The following is a 21,341-nucleotide window of genomic DNA, read 5'->3' on the forward strand; positions in this document are numbered from 1 at the left end:
TAACGCATTTTCTTGCTCTACTTGTTTACTATTTGAGCTAGTTATTCAAACTTTTGAATCTCTGTGTTTTTATCTACATAGTAAAGCTAATAATACGTGTATCAAAATATGCAGTATTATGAACAAGAAGTAATATAATGAGCTTAATCCAACCAACAATCTCTCAGTGGATTTTTGTTATCCTTTGGCTAAGTAGATTGACCTGAAACAGATTAAATACTATAAAATTTTATTTCCTGACCCTTCCTGCATGCAAAAACGTCACCTGCATGGGTTGGCATGTGGAAGAGAGAGACTGACTGGCTTCGGTGCAGGCAGAGGAGGCTGAGTCTAAACCACCTGTGACTAGTCAGTGAGCAGAGAAAGAACCAGATGGAAACACAGTAAAGGCTTTGCTGTACTTGGCTTCTTTCATCTGATTTTTCCACATTATTTGTGCATTTCCTCCCTCCCAAATTATGGAGAAGAGCTGTTTATATCTTTGTTTATTTACTTATTTTTATCTTTATCTTTTTTTTTTCCTTTTGGTCTACCATTTTCCAACATCTCATGCTTCAATGCTAACATCATATGAATTATTATATCACAAATCATTGATTTCATTTATCTACCTGCCCTGCACACCAAAAATCTTGATAATTTCAAAAAAGAACAATAAAAATAAAAAGGACTGTCAGTGGCAGTCTTTGGTGCTCCTTGTCCTACCTCATTACTGATTTCCTGAAAACGAACCTGATACTATTATACTACAATTTCCCTCTTGTTCTTCAGAATTCAGGAAGAGCACAAGGCAGTCACACTATAGCTTTTGGGGGCCTTCAGGGAATAAGGGCTACTTTTTTCCCCCCTTAGGCAACTGTGGAACTTTTATACCCAAGAGCACCAAGCACATTTATGTGATGATGGCTTTGCAACACTTGGTCCAAGATCTGTCTAGAAATGCCTTTGGGAATATAATTACATAAAGATTTCAAAAATCTATTAATTCTCACATTGCCACATGTTTGTATTCTGTTCCTCTGAACCAAATTGTCTTCAAGTATAAGCATAAGATAAAGGGATGATTCCTAGGACCTATATACTCATGTTAGTTTTGCAGGACTATATATAATCCATTTTGCTTATTTTCTTCCTGAACTATCATTAAGCAGCTAAATCAGCTTTTGAAACTCCCAGGCTGCTTCCCTGAGGGATGAAGATCTACTTCTTGCTTCAAAGAGTTTTAGTGAATATTGGAAGTACACTTCTCTTGTAAATTGTAGAAGGTTTAAGATTTGTTGAAATTTTCAAAATATTTGCAGAGAATTCATGTGGGTGTGTTTGAATTCCAGGTTTGTAACTCTCTGCAGTGGATTCCAGGTTTTGGTACTAGGGATAAACGGGCAGAGTAAGTATCTGAGAATGAAATGCTTCCTGATGCAGCCCCAAATCTAACCAGACAGTCACTCGGATCTTATGGTTAGTCAATTACCTTTGTCACCTTGGTTTGTGAAGGGTCCCACCATACATGTGCTAGAATAACTGTGTGCTCTTTATTTTACTTCTATACAATTTCATTCTAAAGCATATAGCCTCTCTTGAAGCATATGACAATTTGATTACTATAAAAATGTTTCAGCACACTTGAATTTTCATGACACATTAGCTGTAAGCAAAATTCTGCCTTTTGTGGAGCAAAAGAGTAGAGTTAGATAAGCCATCTTCAAGTAGGCAGTGAATTTCATTGTTTCCTCAACTCTTGAATAAAGGCTGTCTTCCATTTTCTGATTTAAGAAACAGTCAAGTTTATGCTTGAATGTGTACTATAACAGAATTTTTTATATTTCAAAACATCTGCCTTCCTAAAACAGAGTAGTTTCATCCGAGTCAACCATGGTAAGTTTATAATACCCTACATTCTGTTACACTCAGGGAAAGTTTGAATGTGTAGTAGAAAATTTTAACTAAATATGACAGGTTCTATTCATTCATAAACAGCAAAATACAAAAGTACACATAATTTTTATTCAATGATATCAAAAGTAAGCATTTGCATACTTTTTTGTAGAGAAAAAAGTTGTAATAGTAATTAGCGTTTAAGAGATGGGTTAGTAGGGGTGCCTGGGTGGCTCAGCGGTTTAAGCCTCTGCCTTCGGCTCAGGTCATGATCCCGGGGTCCTGGGATCGAGCCCTGCATCGGGCTCTCTGCTCAGCAGGGAGCCTGCTTCCCTTCCTCTCTCTCTGCCTGCCTCTCTGCCTACTTGTGTTCTCTCTCTGTCAAATAAATAAATAAAAATCTTTAAAAAAAAAAAGAAATGGGTTAGTATAACCAACAGATTATGATATTAATAGGATTTCAGTAACAGATTGTTCAAATTGGAGTTTATCATGATCGTACTTTTTAAACCCATATTATGAATGTTCTTTTTTATTTTCTTTATTCTTCCCTTGACTCTGTGTGTGTGTGCATGACAATATGTGGTCCTAACGTGGTCACTCAGAGAATAAAGACTGTAAAAGAAAAATGACGGTTTTGAACCACACATGTCACTGGCTATTTCACATTAGCTCACATATTCCTCACTAAAATTCTGAACTTTGATTTGATATCTTACTTGTGAATTGACAAAGAGGAAACCTAAAGAGATGAATCCTTTTGCTGAAGGATCACACTGGTCAGTTGATTTGAAATGCCTCAGCGTTTCTACCCCTTTCTGTGTTGCAGCTGTTTCAACCCCTTGTTCAGTGGTTGCCTCAAGTTCTTTATTTACCAATTGTGCCCTTAGTTTTTCCATGGGAGGGGTCCTAACTATCACTATATTGCTTCATGAGAGTAAGTCTCCTCAATTGACTTTTCCCTCTTCCCTTTACCTCTCCTAACAGCACTGATCATAAGATAACTTTCCTCAGAATACAAGCTGGGGTTTTGTGCTATTGGAGGTGAAATTCCAAAGATGATCTAGAAAACAAGCAGGAATCCTGATGAGGAATTTGCATTTTTGTAAAACTGAGGGCAATTTATTTCAAATGTTTTAGAATCAGCAAATCCTAGAATACATGTATTCTTTTCTGCTCAGAGAAGGAATCAAAAGAGTCTTTCCATACTGTCCTTCATGACATCCCTCTCAGTGCTCTCCATGAATGATAGCCCCAGACTGAGGAAGAAACAGGATTTCTGTCTCTTAATATTCATAGTGTGTTACTTTTCAGTCTTGAGAAATTACTTAAATTCTCTTGCTATGTCTCCTCTGTGTAGAATCAGAGATTTGAATTGGTCATATGATTTCCATGTTTTTTTTTTTATTCATGGTCTACTTAGATAAAAGTTGCCTATAAATAAATTTGTTTTAGTAATTAGGTATATCTGAAATATCAATGTTGTTTCTACCTCATAAACAAAGATTACTATTCATTGCAATAAGTAGAATATTGGCCAATGATTTTCACACCCTAAAGCTTTTCAGTACTCCTTAGTTACAGTTAACTGCTGGACACTCCGTGACATAATTATTTTATTCTGTTATGTAAAGGAGGACAGAGATCATTGTTAGTGACCCTGAAAGCAAAGTAGGAACAAATTGAAAGTTTGTCTATTTATGAGGTTAGAATTTTGAATAATAATTTAAAGAGAATTGATGTCTTATGGTACCGAGTATTCTGAAAATGCCATAGTTGTCACCTATTTGCCATCTAAAATCTTTTAAGGAATATCAATAACATAGATATTAAATCTGGGAGTTTCTACAAATGGTGGTTGCTAAATCATATTGTAACATTTTGTATTTTAAATAGACACCTGGGGGCCCAAATATGTCTGTCACTTGAGAGTCAGACTAACGTAGAAAGTAGGCTACCTTTGTAAACCCACTAGAATCAGATAGTCCCTCTTTAGTCGGTAAAATAGCTCTTGGACGGTTTCTTTTTATCCGACACTCATTTTGCACAGATTAAATGATGTCTTAACATATACATTAGATACAAAGTTGTGAATTCCTTAATTTTTCATTTATTCCTTATTGCAATAAATATCATTGAGTTCTAACTCATCGGAAAGAGTGTCTTCAAGTTACTTTCAGTATCATCCCCTTTTATTGGCATTTGATCTTTAGATTATATCTCAATATGAAATTTTCTGTCAAAGCCATGATAAGGGCATAATTCAAAAATATATGGGCAATTTGACAATTTTATCTTTCCTTTATCAATTGCTATCACAAACATTAATGACAGCATATATTTTTGAAATATTTAACTCAGGAAACATAAATACAGCAGATGAATGGGTTTCTTGATTTTTCAAGATTTCAGTCATTAATTGATATTCTCTCTTTTGCTGTATTTTTTTTCTCCTGCTCTCTGCTTTTTAATATGAGAGCAATTCCATTGGTTTAACATGACCCATTGACAATATCTGACCCAATAGGAAAGTATAGTATGCCCAACATGACTTATAATTCAGTAGGTCAAACAAATGTGCAGCAAATTTCTTCAGAATTCATTCCCAGAAAATTAAGGTAATTTCCTGAGATCATTTTAAAAGAAAGAAAGTTGATTTTATGTGTAAGTTATAAAAATTGGGATATATGGGGAAAAAACTTTCCTTGTTTTAGACTTAATATTGTAACTAGTAGTTCTTTATCTAAAGTTTTTATAAAAGCATTAATAAAGTATTCATAGTATTAAAGTATTAATAGCATTAATAAAAGTGTTAAAAGTATTAATAGTCATACAAATTAAAAAGTTTAATAGTGATAACAGGTTTTTTCAAAATAGTATTTAAATATTTAAATAATTACTAAGTAATATTGATAAAAACATGTAATTATCTCATTATTGCCATTATAAATTTTTTGTGATAGATTTATAAAAGACATCATGAAAAGAATAAGCAGCTCAATTCCATAAGCCAGAATAATTATTCTTAACACTCTTTATGAAAATATGCATTTAATAAATTTTATATATAGTGTTCCTACAGTTAATATTCACCTAGAATTTTTTTTTAAATTTCAGAAATGTAAGTCCTTATGGAAGCCTACACAAAAGCCAAATATATGAAAAACCAAAGAAACATCTCAGAATTCATACTTCTAGGACTTTCATATGACCAGAACATAGAAATATTTTGCTTTGTGCTCTTCTTATTCTGTTATGTTGCCCTGTTGGCAGGAAACCTTCTGATCCTTGTCTCCATTCGATGCAGTTCCCTTTTTCACCAACCCATGTACTACTTCCTCATCCACTTATCCTCTATGGACATCTGCTATACCTCTACAGTTACACCCAAGTTAATTGCTGACCTGCTAGTGCAAAGAAAAACCATCTCCTATAGTAATTGCATGTTACAGATCTTTACCATGCACTTTTTCGGAGGCATTGAGATCTTCATTCTTACGGCCATGGCCTTTGATCGTTATGCTGCCATCTGCAAACCTCTCCACTATGTGATTATCATGAACAGGAAAAGATGCCACCTCCTAGTCTTAGCTGCTTGGGCTGGTGGGGCCATCCATGCCTTACCTCTGTTTTCTACTGCAATTGGTTTGCCCTTCTGTGGTCCTAATGAAATCGATCACTACTTCTGTGATGTTTTTCCTTTGCTAAAGGTGGCCTGTACTGATACCTACATCACTGGTGTCCTTGTGGTTGCCTTTTCAGGTATGATTTCCTTAGTAACCTTTATTGTCTTGTTTGTTTCTTATGGGATAATATTGTTCACTTTAAGAAATCTCTCAGCTGAGGGAAGACGCAAAGCCCTCTCTACCTGTTGGTCTCATGTCACTGTGGTCATCTTATTTTTTGGGCCTGCAATCTTTATCTACCTTAGACCACCTACTACTTTTCCTGAGGACAAAATATTTGCTCTATTTTACACCATCATTGCTCCTATGTTCAATCCCTTAATCTACACTCTGAGGAATTCAGAGATGAAAAAAGCAGTGAGAAAGGTTTGGTGCTCATCATTATTTTCAAAGGAAGCACACTCTTAATTTGAAGAAGTTCATTGGCTAATCGACTCTGAGAAAGAAAAGAGGAAGATGTGAATGAAGAAGGCAGGAACTAGATCATGGGGATTATGGACCATCACTGATATGAGGGAAATGAATGGATGTAATAGGACTACAGGATTTAAATGATCATTGAACAAGTACTGATGCTTGCATACCAAAATTAATTGTGAACTAAGTTAATTTTGTAGGGTATTAAGATGGTATAGGTAGGGGAACATTCATAAAAAAATTGAGCCAAAGCAAATAAATCAATGATATATTATTAGTGAATTATAAAGGGAAATATTTTAATGATAGTTTTCTTAATATATTGCACTAATAGATGTTGTTAGTTCAGAAGTTGTAATGTTAAAAAACAATAATAATAAAAAACTGAAACAATCAATTTAAATTTCTGATAGAACATTCCTTAGTTCATACAAATTAGTTGTGCAAATGAACAAATACTTAGAGTAGAATCTGTTTTATTTCTTTTAAGAATTTATTTTTTTGAGAGAGAGAGACCTCATGAGTGAGCTGGAGCAGGGTTCCGGGGTGGCAGGGTAGAGCGAGAGATACAAACAGACTTCCCACTGAGCAGGGGACCTGATGCAGGGCTCCATCCCAGGACCCTGGCAACTGAGCCAAAGGCTCAGCTTTTTACAGAACTAAACCGCATTTAGCAATCCACTCCTTGGCATTTACCCAAAGGAGTTGAAAACTTATGTCCACAAAAGAACACACACGTGCATACTTAACAGCAGCTTTATTCACAATTGTCCATACAACTGTAAGCAGCCAAGACGTCCTTCAGTAGGTGAGGATAGACAAACTGCAACATCACACAGTGGAGTATTATTCATTGCCAAGAGAAATGAGCTACAGGCCATGAAAATGCATGAAGACCCTTACAATGTGTTCCCCATGGTACTCAGCATTCAGCTCCATCACAGATATGAGACTCTTCTTGATCTACCCTGTCACTAACTTTCTAGTTTCATGTTTTACTAATTAGACTTTTAGGAGCTCAGTGTCCGGCTTATAACCCGACACACAGTAGAAGCTCAATAATAATTATTGAATGAATAGATGAGCCAACAGCCACAACTGTATTGAAATGATTGTGTTTTCTGCACACTCTTTTTCACCCTTGGTCTTTGTTATGAATCCTCTCCTGGGAATCCTCTAAGGTAACACATGCCTATTCATCCTGATGATTCCCTTTCAATTTTTGTGCCCCTTTTGGTGTGTTTTCATCTAGGAAATCTTCCTGACCCCCCTGGTCTTTGTTGTGTGTCCCTCAAAGATTTTTCACCTTGTGCTGTCACTACTTTCAGAACATTTTTAACATGGTTTTGTCATTTTCTGCTACACTCTGGGTATCCCTTAGTGGATAAAATGCTTTCTGAAAGCAAGACCCATGTTGATCTCTATTCAACACTTTGCAGCCCTAGCAAGTATCACAGTTTCTGATATATTTGGGGGGCTCAAAAAATTTTATTGATTAGTAAGTGTGGGATGGAAGGAATAAATGGGGTGTATTTATCCTGAATTTGTTTTCTTTGTAGATGGAGACACATATTTTCTTAAAACAGTATTTCATAATGAAATGTTACCAAGAAGTAAATTAATTAACGGAAAAATGACATGAACAACTCACATTCATAAGATGATGAAATCTTACTGAGAGTGGGGAGAATATCAAAATAAGCTATTTGCAGGGGGCTTTGGTGGCACAGTAGGTTAAGCATCTATTTTTGGCTCAGGTCATGATCCCAGGGTTCAGGGATTCAGCCCCACATCAATTTCCTTGCTAGGCATAGAGCCTGCTTCTCCCCCCGCTTGTGCCCTCTTCCTAGCTCTCTGTCAAATAAATAAATAAAACTCTTTAAAATTTATTTTTTAAAAAACTATTGTTCCTTCACTGATGATCTCAGTTTAAATTTCTTTCTCATTACACAGTTTAATCAAAAGTTAAAACAAATTGTGGTTTCTTAAAGACATCTAGCTAGAATTCTGAGTCTCAATCAGTGAAAAGTAGGAAAAAGTTTCCTGCCTCCAGTCCTATTCCTTTGCTCTACATTTTCTTGACTATGTCTATCTTCCATTATACCCTTATTATTCATGCAATATTGATTGTGCCCCAGCATTATGCTGCCTTGTAGAAACAATTTTTAAGAAATAGTCAAGTACTCTATGGAGTGTAACTTTATTTAATAAATAAAAATTCCTCTCAAATAATAGCATGTTCATTTATTGGAGTTATAATTCTTTCTGATGGATTAGCAGCCTGAGATAAGTAGCATGAGAAATACAAAATGACTGAGATCTACAAGAAATTTGGAAATTTGAGGTAATCTTTGTTACCCCACAGAGGTTAAATGGCTCTTTGCTTTATAAGCCTGTAGTCATATTATATTACAATTTTAAAGGCAACATGTTATCATCAACCCAGACATATAAAAAAGAGCAGAATTCTTAATAAAAATATATTAGTATTTATAGATAGGGAATAGATGTTAGATAGATAGATGGACATAGGAACATAGCAGGTGGTTAAGTTTTCTTTTCTTGCACACATTCCTCTTCCACTCCATGCAGAATCTGTCATTCACAGCAGCTTACTATTTTCTTTATTTGGTAAGTATTCCTTCCTGAGATCATCCAATATGTCCTTTGACTTTAGTTTCCATTGCATCAATGTTAGACTTCAGACATATTTATTTCTCACTTGAAATAACTTTTCTACTACACAATTTCCTAATGGCTTTTTTCATCTGGTCATTTCTCAAGGCATAGATTAAAGGATTTAACATTGGTGTTATCATAGTGTAGAACACTGCAACTGCTTTATCAATAGATAAAGTAACTGCAGGTCTCATGTACACAAATAAGCAGGGCACAAAGAATAGGACAACCACTGTAATATGGGAGACACAGGTGGAGAGGGCTTTGTGCCTTGCCTCCAAGCTGCAGTTCTTTAGAGAGCGCAGAATGACTACATAGGAGATGATCAAGAGGAGGAAGAGTAAGACACAGATAAAACCACTGTTGGCAGCAACAAAGAGCCCTAGAGTGTGGGTATCAGTGCAGGCAAGATTGAGCAAAGGGTTCAGATCACACATAAAGTGATCTATGACATTAGGGCCACAGAAGGGTAAAGGGATGATAAAGAGGATCTGTATGGCTCCATGAAGAAAACCTCCCACCCACGCCACTCCCATTAACAGGCCACACACCCGCCGATTCATGATGGTCGTGTAGTGCAATGGCTTGCAAATGGCCACATAACGGTCATAGGCCATCACAGTAAGTAGGATGACATCAGCACCTCCAATGAAATGTTCCCCAAAGATTTGGATTATACAGGCATTGAATGTAGTGGTCTTCTTTTCACGGAGTGAATCTATGATCAGTTTAGGGTTATTAACAGAAGAATAACAGGCATCAATGAAGGAGAGATTGGCAAGGAAAAAGTACATGGGGGGCCCCAGTAATGGACTGGTGGTAATAGTGATCACAGTGAGCACATTTGCTACCACAGAGACTATATAAATGACCAAAAACACGAAAAATATGACTTTCTGCATCTTTGGATTCTCTGTGAGCCCCAGTAGAACAAACTCTGTCATGTTGGTCCTATTCACCATTATTTCCTAATATGATTAATTGCATTACCTGAAAAAAAAAATCACTTTTCGATTAATGTGAACTTGAATTTATTAAGCTCTTTCATCTAGTAAATAAATACCTAGATTCTAATTATTTGTGGATTCTCATGATTTGTGGATTCTCATGAGTTTTTTTGAGATAGAAAATAGGTTTTGTCTTCTTTAAGATTATTTTGTTTATCTCCTTGATGAAGTTTCTGTTGAGTATGGCCATGGGGAGATTTGTAAACACACAAGCAAGAGATCATTTGTGCACACTTCATCTGAGGTGACTAAGCTTAACATGAAGTATGGGACCATACACATTGTGGCAGATAAGTAAGAAAAGGAAGGTAGTTTATGATGTAAAGGCTATGAATGCAAGGTTGAGGAATTCTCCCTTTATCCTTAGGAAAGGGGAACCATGGGAAGACAGTGAGAATATACATGAAAAAGTGAAGAGGAATTTGAAGAAGAGGTAATACGGGATATAATTTAATAAAGATCTTCATGTTTCTTGGATGCAGTGGGGTGAGGTTGAGTAAGGGATTGGGAGCCAGAAACAGAAACCCCAGTTAAGAGATTTTTTTATATTAGTTGACATAGGAATAACAGGGCATTAGTGGTTGATTTGTAAAGAAAGTATACAAAAGTTACCATAAAATAAATCATAATGATTTTGTCTAAATACAATAACATTATAATTGCTAATGATATGTATATAAACTATATATATATATATACTTTTTAAATTATTGGTTGCTATATTCACGGCATAGTAGCAAGTGCTCTGTGCATAGGATCCCACTAAATACTAATAATAACCTGTGTGGTTGGTATTATTCCTTCCATTTTGAGATGAGAAAATAGTGTCAAGGACTTAGGTTGATGGTAATAATAACAATAACAACATTTATTAAATTGAATATTTAGTGGCTTTGAGTGTTTTTGTAGACATTTGCTGATTTAATCCCTGCCACAGACCTGTAAGATAATTCCAACTATTGTTTTTATATTTATATTATACTTTATGTAATAGAAACATAGAGAAGTTAAAGATCCTGCCAAGATCAAGATACTAATTAAGGGCAGAACCAAGATTACTTCAGTTTATACTTGTTCATGATTTTCCTCCAAGTTCTTACCCATGCCCTATATTGTTATAATTAACAGCACTGAACTAGTAATCTCCTTTTTATATGACCATGATTATAACTGCTTTATTACTACTTTGGAGGCAAGTGTATAAAACATTATTTCATTAGGAGACACACACACACACACACACACACACACACACACACACACTGACACGCTTGAACTCCCAATTATCAAATAAAATGTGGTAATGTAGGGATCCCGGGTGGTTGAGTTGGTTAGTGACTGCCTTTGGCTCGGGTCATGGGTCATGATCCCTGGGTCCTGGGACTGAGCCCACACCAGGCTCCTTGTTCCATGGGGAGCCTGCTTCTCCCCCTCCCTCTGGCGGCTTCTCCCTCTCCCTCTGCCTGCCTCTCCCTCTCCTTCTGCCCTCTGCTCCCCCTGCTTTTGCTCTCTCTCTCTCTCTCTGTCAAATAAAAAAGTAAAATCTTAGAAAAAAATGTGGTACCGTATTCATTGAAATATCTTTTTATCTTGACTTCTCCCTCAGACCTAGTTCTCCCTACTACAAACCATCTCCAAAGCAAAATATCTGTTAAATGTTGAAAAAAGGATTTCCACTGTGGTTAAGTGTTTTGGTTTGAAAATCAAAAAGACAAGGTTAGAATTCTGATTTTTCCACTAGCATCCACTTTCATCTGGAGTAGCTTTCCAACACATTATATCTGTGTTTCCTCATCTGTAAAGCAAGATTAATCATTTCCATATCAAAGGTTTTTATAAGAATTAAGGAAACCTACTTGAACATATCACCACCATGTTATATGCACAGAGGACTTTCAGCTATTTTGTAACTGTGTAGGCACCTAGGATATAGGAATTATTGACATTTTGAGTGATAATTACACAATCATTTAACTGTGCAAGAAGTTCAGGAAGAATCCTCTCCAATTTTACTTTTAAAGAAGTCACACAGACTCAATTATCCATACATAGCCTTTGTTATCAGAAAGAATTCTCCATTCATGCTTGGATAACACAGCTGATGCTATGTGTCATTTATTATTCATACTTATGCTTCTTCTATGTGAGAAGTGTATTTCCATTGTGTTTTCACTCTCATGATTAGTCTAGATTATTAAACTAGCTGTCTCATGGCAAAAGCATGCTGTTTGGTGACAAAGAGCAGGGTCCTACAATTGGACCTACGAACTCAATTCCTTGAGTTTCAAAATTTTTTTCTGTCAGCTTAGGTGAATGATATTTACCAACCATCTTTTGAAGAAATGGGCGAGGATGGAATACTTCAATACTATATTTGAAGGGACTGAAACAATGATTAATTCAGTTAATCACTGATTAACTGAAACAATGATTAATACATATGGGAGGCAACAATATTTAAGATACATCAGCAATATTGAAGACTTACCTTACAGACTTAGAAGACCTTAATGATGTTTGGAGGTGTTCAGAAATAATCCCATCTTCAAACTGACCTCCTCTCAGATAGGTAACTTTCAATATGAAAGGTAAGACACACCCAGTAAGATACTGGTTTTTAAGAAAGTGTTTTTATCAATCAAAAGCTTCCTTTCTAGCCTAAAGCCTCAAAAAGTTCTTACAGAACACTTGGGATTTGAATTTAGAATGGAGTATTTTGGAAAAAATATGGAGACTTCATCTACAGATAGCTCTGGTCTCATAGACAAGAGGCAAAAAATATGGAGTAAACACATTCAAATTTGTCATTCTAACTTTAATGAATCTTGCTCTGCAAATGTGATCAACAAAAATCATTTTCACCTTGCACTGCATGCGTATTTAAAGATGTATCCATAAAGGTTCAATGATTTTGGTGCTGCTACTTTTTTCTCCCAGGAGTTAATTATCTCCTCTGACAGAAAGGCTTTGTCTTAGAAACCATGCTGAAGAGACGTTTGACAAACATCCAAGTTTGGAAAGGGAATTGCGTGCCCTGTACTTGGAATCCAAGCATGTAGGAATCCATTTTCTCTACCTTGAGTTTCTAAGAAAGTTGAATGTCAGGCAAATAGAAAAGTGGCCTAATTCCAGTGTGGTGACCTGTGGTTAACCTGTTGACTCATGTCACCAAGAGAACTTCTGCCTCCTTAGCAATAATAAAACTTTTCTGGAGCCTGCTACTGATTGTTTGAGAGCTAGAGCAGTGAGGGCAAGAAATCAATGGTAGCCATTTTAACATTCTTGACTCCAAAACTGTTTTTTGTTTGTTTGCTTGTTTGTTTGTTTGTTCTTAACGTTCATCAAGAGGCAGGAAGTAAATAGAAACTTGAAAAGGTTCCCAGTTAGTTATTTTTGGGATTCATGGTTTGGTCAGTACAGAATACTAGGCAACTTTAAAACTGTGGAGAGAGATCAAAACACAAGACGAGTCCCAGTTTTTCCACATCGTTTTCACTTGGTACTGTTATTTCCTTTGAGTCATTCTAGGACACCTGTAGTGATGTATTGTTGTGGGTTTTTTTTTTAATATTTTATTTATTTTTTGACAGACAGAGATCACAAGTAGGCAGAGAGGCAGGCAGAGAGAGAGGAGGAAGCAGGCTCCAAGCTGAGCAGAGAGCCCAATGTGGGGCTCGATCCCAGGACCCTGGGATCATGACCTGAGCTGAAGGCAGAGGCTTTAACCCACTGAGCCACCCAAGTGCCCCTATTGTTGTGGTTTTAATTTGCTTTCCCTGATGACTAATGATGGCGAGATTTTGTTTCTCATCTTATTATTGGCCATTTGTATACCTTCTTTTGTATACTTTTGTTCAAGTCCTTTGCATAATTTAACCTAAGTGTTCTAGTTTCCTTATTACTAAGTTACAAATGTTCTTTACATATAATACAGGTCTTTGTCATGTATATGTTATGTATATCTACAAAATTTTCACCTAATCCATGGATTGCCTCTTCATTTTTAAAAATGGTGTTACCTGTCAAGCACTGAGTTTTAAAACTTTGACAAATTCAAATTTTTAATTTTTTTCTTATGGTTCATGATTATTATTTTGTGTCTAATAAATATTCATCTACCACCAAGGTCAAAAAGATTTCTTTTGCAATTTCTATGTAGACATGTAGACCCCACACTCATTTTGAGTTCATTTTTGTGCATAGTACAAGGTGAGGTTGTGGTTTAGATCTTTTTTTTTTTTTTTCCTCATATGGATATCTAATAGATCCAGTATAATTTGTGGAAAAGTCTATACATTCCCCCATTGAATTACTTGATATCTTTTTAAAAATTCAGATAATTAGGCTTATTTCTGGGAATTCTATTGGTTTCAAGGTCTCAGTGTTTATCCCTGCACCAATATCACACAACACTGATTATGGGAGCTTAATAGCAATTCTTGAATTTCAGTACAGTAAACATCCAAACTGTATTTTGGATTTTTTTTAAATGACTTAATCTTCTAGATTCCTTTAAATTTGTATATTTCTATATACATTTCAGAATAGAACTGATAATTTCTTTTAAAATACTGTTGAGATTGTTATTAGAATTGTATTGAAAGAATAGAATGACATGGTAAAAGTGGTCTTTTATCCCAATGACAAGGTACATTTCTCCATTTTCTATTTAATTTCAGCAGTGTGTTCTAGTTTTCATGTACAGGTCTTAAATATACTTTTATCATTTATTCCTGGGGCATCTGGGTGCCTTAGTTGGTAGAGCAACTGACTCTTGATTTTGGCTTAGGTCATGATCTCAGGGACATGGGATCGAGCCCTATGGAGAGTTCTATCCTGGGCATTGAGCCTGCTTGAGATTCTATCTCTCCAGTTTCCTGTGCCTCTTCCCCCATTCTTTCTCTCTCTCTCTTAAAAAGAAAAGAAGAAAAAAGAAAAAATATTCCTCAAATTTCATTTTAAAAATTTTATTTATTTATTTTGTTGTTTTAGAAAGAGAGCGAGAGAGCATACACAAGTGTGCAGAGGGAAAGGAAAAGGCAGAGAATCTTATGCAGACTACTTGCCTAGCATGAAGCCCAACATAGGTCTTTATCTTACAACCACAGTATCATGACTTGAGCCAAAACCAAGAGTTAGACACTCAACTAATGGAATGCAACTCAAATTTCATATTTTAAAATAGTATTCTACATACTATTGTTTCTCATTTTAATTCTAATTGTTTCACTTATAGAAATAATATATGGTATTTTTATTTACATTTTATCTTATTACCTTGTTAAATTAACTAATTAGGCCACTTAACACTGCCTACCTATATAATCATGCCATCAGCACATCAATATATTTATTGCAATTTGTTTCTTCCTATCCATTCTGTATGTCTTTATTTCTTTTTCTCATCTCATTGCAATGATGAGAATGTAGGGGACAATGCAGGAAAAAAAAATGGTAAGTGAACATGCTTGAATTATTCCAATCGTAGGAAGTATTTACTATAATGTGGTGCTTGTAGGTTTTGAAGATATGTTTCTTATCAAGTTGAGCAAATTCCTTTCTATTCTTCATTTGTTAAAGTCTTTTTAAATAATAAATCAATTGAAATTTATCAAATATTTTTTACATCAGTTGAAATGACTTTGTGATTCTCCTTCATTCTGTTAACTTAGTGAATTACACAGATTTTTAAATGTTAAATCAGCCCTTTATGCCTGAAATAAATTGCACATCATCGTGGTCAATTATTTGTTTTAGAAACTTTGATGGGTTTTTATTTACTAATGTTTTGTGTAACATCTTTGGGTGTGGATTCAAAAGGAATATTTGTCATACATTTTTCATGTAATACGACTTAGCATTTAGGCAATGGTGCCTTCATATAATTAATTTTGTAATATTTTCTCAATTTTCTGAAAGACTGTGTAGAATTTGTATTATTTTTGTTCAGGGTTCCATTAAGTGCTATATAAATTTTAGGAAACAACTTTCCCTCTAACAAAAACAACAACAACAACAACCAAAAGGATTTTTGATAGCTTCAAAGGATTGCATGGAATCTGCAGATCAATTGAGGAATATTGCCATCTTAATTATATTATAGTCCTCTAATCCATGAATATGAACTATGTTTCTATTTCAATAAGTCTTCTTTAATTTCTTTCAAAAGCATTTTGTAGTTTTTCATGTAAAAGACTAATTCTTCCATTGCAGAATTATTTACAAAATCTAAGATATAGAAACAACCTTACTGTCCATCAGTGGAGAATGAATAAAGAAAATGCTCATTTACCATTCTGAAAATCCTGGGGCCCTTAAGAATTATGCTAAATCTACTCTGCTTATGTTCCATAAGTAGAACAACAAAGGCAAGACGACAGCACATCTGTTTGCAACATGGTTTACTGAGCATTTTAAATCCACTTTTGGGACCTGGTGCTCATTAAAAAGAAGAAGAAGGAGGAGAAGAAGCAAGCCTTTTTAAATATGACTTCTCATTAACAATGCACCTGGTCACCCAAGAACTCTGATGGAGATATCCAACAAGATTCACATGTTTATATCTGCTAACATAGCATTCATTGTTCAGCCCAGGGATCAAGGCATACTTTTGAATTTCAAGTCTTATAATTTAAGGAATATAATTCGTAAGACTATATCTGCTACAGATAGGAATTCCTTTGATGGATCTGGGTAAAGTAAACTGAAAACCTTCTGAAATGAATTCACTATTCTAGATGTCATTAAGAACATTTGTAATTCATGGGAAAAGATGAAAATATTGACATTAATAAGGGTTTGGAAAGAAGTTGATTTTAACTCTTATGAATGACTTTGAGGGGTTCAAGAGTTCAGTGTTGGAAGTCACTGCAGATGTGACAAAAATAGCAAGAGAATGAAAATCAGAATTGGAGCCTGAAGATGTGACTGAATTGCCATAATCTCATGATCAAATTTTAATGTATGAAGAGTTGTTTATTACGCATGAGCAAAGAAAGTGGTTTTTGAGATGGAATCTACTCCTGGTGAAGATGCAGCAAAGATTGTTGAAATGACAACAAAGGACTTAGAATAATGCATAAAATTGGTAGATAAAGCCATAGCAGGATTTGAGAGGATTGACTCCAGTTTTGAAGGAAGGTCTACTGTGGGTAAAAGGCTATCAAATAGAATCTCATGCTACAGAGAATGCATTTGTGAAAGGAAAACTCAATAAATGCAACAAAACTCATTGTTATTTTAAGAAATTACCACAGCCACCCCAACCTTCAGCAACCACCACACTGATCGCTCAGCAGCCATTAACATTAAGGCAAGACCTTCCACTAGCAATAAGATCATAACTCTCTGAAAGCTCAAATGGTGCTTAGTAGCCTTTACCAATAATGTGTATTATATTTAAAAAAAAAAAAACAAACATCATGTTCTTGCACACTTTAGATTCAGTATAGCATAAATATAACTTTGATATGCACTGGGAAACCAAATATTTATTGACTCAATTTATTGTGATATGTTCACTTAATTGCAGTGGTTTGAAAATGAATCAACAATACCTGAGATAAGCTTGTACTTTACTAGGCTCTTTAAAACTCTGCCTTAGCCTTCACTTCCTGCTTGCATAGAGCCTAAAGGTCATGGAGTGGGGATCATTTTAGTGTCTTCTTGAACTTTTTTGAGTGTGCATCCAACCCTGAGCATGTAGGGATGGTCCTCTAGATTCCGTGCTATAGACACAGGTGGTTCTGATAGCTCTTGTTCTCACATGTATCTCCTTCCCAAACCTCATTCTTTTCACAGTTTTCAGTCTATTTCTTGGTTTCCTTATCTTATACCTTGCCTCAAGAAGTTATATTGAGAACATTTGACTCAAATGACTCAGACAAAATCTACCCTGAAGGCCTTTCTGGCCCTGGGAAGTCTCCCAGGCAGATGAAACAAAGTCAAGCCAATGAGCCAATTCTTCAGGAGCCACCAAAAATGCAAAACATACTATGATAATCCTTTGAGGTCAAAGTCTGTATTGTTCTGTCTGGCACCAACAAACCCATGAGGAATGTGGGCCACCATCCTCATGGATGCCACTGACCAAAAAGTAGGAAATAGTGGATAGATTAAAATTTTACATTGTTCTCTTCCCAAAATATATAAGCTTATTTTTTTCATTAATCATTCCACTGGTTATCATTGCCTTTCCATTAGGTTTACTATTTCCAAACCTTTGGGAAATAGTTTGGCAGTAATTTAAACAGCTAAACACATCAGCCACAGAAACTTCTTTCAAGACATTGCTCTGGGGACACCTGGTTGGCTCAGTCAGTTAAGTTTCTGTCTTCAGCTCTGGTCATGATCTCAGGGTCCTGGGATCGAGTCCTGAATCCAGCTCCAGGCTCAGCGGGGAACCTACTTCTCCCTCTGCCTGTAGTTCTCTCTTCTTGTGCTCTGTCTCTATCTCTGTCTCAAATAAATAAATAAAATCTTTGTAAAAAGTCAGGTCTCTAAAGGCAAGGGAAACAAAAGCAAAAATGAACTTTTGGGATTTCATCAAGATAAAAAGATCCTGCAGAGCAAAGGAAATAGTTAACAAAACTATGTGGCTACCCACGGTACGGGAGAAGGTATTTGCAAATAATATTACAGATAAAGGGCTGTTATCAAAGATCTATAAAAAAATTCTCAAACTGAACACCCAAAAAACAAATAATCCAGTCAAGAAATGGGCAGAAGACATGACCAGATGTTTCTCCAAAGAAGACTTACAAATGGCTAACAGACACGTGAAAAAATGTTCAACATCACTGGCCATCAAAGAAACACAAATCAAAACCAAATGAGATATCACCTTACACCAGTTAAAACAGCAAAAGTTAACAAGACAGGGAACAACAAGTGTCAGCAAGGATGTGGAGAAAGGGGAACTCTTACAGTTTTGGGGGATGCAAGCTGGGACAACCACTCTGGAAAACAGTATGGAGGTTCCTCAAGACATTAAAAATAGAGGTACCTTATGACCCAGCAATTACACTAATAGGTATTTACCTCAAAGGTGGAGAGGTAGTGAAAAGAGAGGGCACATGCACCCCAATGTCCATCTCAGCAATGTCCACAATAGCCAAACTGTAGAGGGAGCTGAGATGTACTTCAACAGATGAGTAGATAAAGAAGATATGATTCAGGGCACCTGGGTGGCTCAGTGGGTTAAGGCCTCTGCCTTTGGCTCAGGTCATGATCTCAGGGTCCTGGGATCAAGCCCTGCATCAGGCTCTCTGCTCAGCAGGGAGCCTGCTTCCTCCTCTCTTTCTCTCTCTCTTTCTGCCTGCCTGCCTACCTGTGATCTCTCTCTGTCAAATAAATAAAATCTTTAAAGAAGATGTGGTTCATATATACAATGGAATATTACTCAGCCACCAGAAAGGATGAATAACTACCATTTGCATCGACATGGATGGAACTGGAGGGGATTATGCTATGTGAAATAAGTCAAGCAAAGAAAGAAAATTATCATATGATTTCGCTCATATGTGAAACATAAGGAATAGCATGGAGGATCATAGGGGAAGGGAAACTGAAAGGGAAGAATTCAGAAAGGGAGACAAACCATGAGATGCTCTGGACTCTGGGAAACCAACTGAGGGTTACAGAAGAGAGGGGTATGGGATAATGGTGTGTAACTGGGTGATAGGTATTAAGGAGGGCATGTGTTGTGATGGGCACTGGGTGTTATACACAATTAATGAATCATTGAATACTACACCAAAAATTAATGATGTGCTATATGTTAGCTAAATGAACATAATGAAAAATGATATAAAAAACAAACAAACAAAAGTATGTGCTCTTTTAGAGAAAAATAATAAATAAATAAATAGCCAAGCAGACGTCTAACATTGGCCAGAACGGTCCACTGGTATTTGTGCAAGAGTAATAAAAGCACATATACATACAAAGAGTTTATATGAATGCTACCAACAGCTTTATTTGTAATAGCCAAAAATTGTAAATAATCTCAAAGTTTACTAGTAGGTAAATGAGTGTGCAAATTGTGGCATAGCCAAACAGCAGAAAACTACACAGCAAATTAAAGAAAATATTACTTACTTGATATTTCACTATCTAAAACTAGTGTGAATTATGTCTATTTTAATTACATTTCTTATTGTTTGTTGATGGCATATGGACATGTCAGTGAATATTGTATTTTAATTGAATATTGTATATTATTCTCATAGTCAGGCACTGTTCAGCTCTGCTATTTCTAGTAATATCTATGCAATCTTTGGATTCTAATTTCCAGGTTGGTGGATATATTTATCAAGTATATAATAGTAAACTATGAAAGAATATTTCGGATAAAACTTGGTGATTTGTACAAAATTAAAGTAGTTTAATATTTTGTTAAGAATTTTGAGTCAATTTTAGGGGCACCTGGGTGGCTCAGTGGGTTAAGCCTCTGCCTTCAGCTCAGGTCATGATCTCTGGGTCCTGGGATCAAGCCCTGCATCAGGCTCTCTGGTCAGTGGGAACCCTGCCTACCCCCTCTCTCTGCCTGCTGCTCTGCCTACTTGTGATCTCTCTCCCTGTCAAATAAATAAATAAAATCTTCTAAAAAAAAGAATTTTAGTCAATTTTAGAGGGATAAGGATCAGTGATTGTGTTTCCTCATAAAAATAGTCTTGCAAAATGAATTAATGATAGTTTGATTTTTACTCCTCTATGTGAAACTCTACAAGAGTGGGAAAGTCTATTTTTGAAAATTATAGTAAAATTTTATAAATCCCTCTGGTGCCTGAGTGATTCAGTTGGTTCAGTGATTGCCTTCAGCTTGGGTAATAATCCCAGTGTCCTATGATCAAACTCCACATCTGGTTCCTTATTCAGCAGGGAGTCTCCTTTCCCCTAACCCTCTGCCCTCTCCCAGCTTGTGCTCTCTTATAAAAAAAATAAAATCTTAAAAAAGTTGTGACTCAATTTTAGACTGATATTTCTTTTAAAGGATTATTTTTAGTTAGTTTTAATTTAACTAGTAATAGACTAGTTATCTTTTGTAATTCTGGAGTTAGTTTTGATAAACTAGTTTGTAGAAACATCTTGTTCTGTTTATGCTTTCAAATTTATTGGCATTTAGCTGTTGATACTATTTTATATTTTTCCTCTCCCTTTTCATCATTAATTATATTACCATTCATTAATAGTATATGTTTATCTTTTTTCTTTTATATTAAACCATATGGCTGAAACTTTAACTATTCTGAAAGGTTTTTCTCAAAGATCTAATGTGAAAATTTGTTGCCTTCCTTCTGTATTTTGTTTCTTTTTAATTTTTACTTTGATTTGTCTTTTTTTATATTACTTTTTTTAACATATACTTTTATATATTACTTTTTTAACATATAATACATTATTTGTTTCAGGGGTTCAGGTCTGGGATTCATCAGTCTTACACAATTCACAGCACTCACCATACAAATACTCTCCCAATGTTCATCACCCAGCCATCCCATTTCTCCCATTCCCCTCCCCTCCAGCAACCCTCAGTTTGTTTCCTGAAATTAAGAGTCTCTTATGGTTTGTCTCCCTCTCTGGTTTCATCTTGCTTCAGTTTTCTCTCCCTCCCCCTATGGTCCTCTGTCTTCTTTCTCAAATTCCTCGTATAAGTGAGATCATATGATAAATGTCT

At 35.6% G+C, this 21,341-nt stretch overlaps 2 protein-coding genes across 2 annotated transcripts; one reads left to right on the forward strand and one right to left on the reverse strand.

Moving 5' to 3' along the window:
- The first annotated feature begins 1,331 nt into the window (after positions 1 to 1,331).
- Positions 1,332 to 5,969, forward strand: LOC125078559 (olfactory receptor 4P4-like). Its single transcript, XM_047691447.1, has 2 exons — positions 1,332 to 1,387; positions 4,993 to 5,969. The coding sequence occupies exon 2, from the start codon at positions 5,007 to 5,009 to the stop codon at positions 5,967 to 5,969; it is 963 nt and encodes a 320-aa protein (XP_047547403.1). The 5' UTR covers positions 1,332 to 1,387; positions 4,993 to 5,006.
- Positions 5,970 to 8,689: 2,720 nt separating this feature from the next.
- Positions 8,690 to 9,619, reverse strand: LOC125078573 (olfactory receptor 4C46-like). The gene has a single exon (XM_047691462.1). The coding sequence runs from the start codon at positions 9,617 to 9,619 to the stop codon at positions 8,690 to 8,692; it is 930 nt and encodes a 309-aa protein (XP_047547418.1).
- Positions 9,620 to 21,341: the final 11,722 nt, after the last annotated feature.

Source organism: Lutra lutra, chromosome 10 (assembly GCF_902655055.1).
Source record: "Lutra lutra chromosome 10, mLutLut1.2, whole genome shotgun sequence".
Lineage (NCBI taxonomy): Eukaryota > Metazoa > Chordata > Mammalia > Carnivora > Mustelidae > Lutra > Lutra lutra.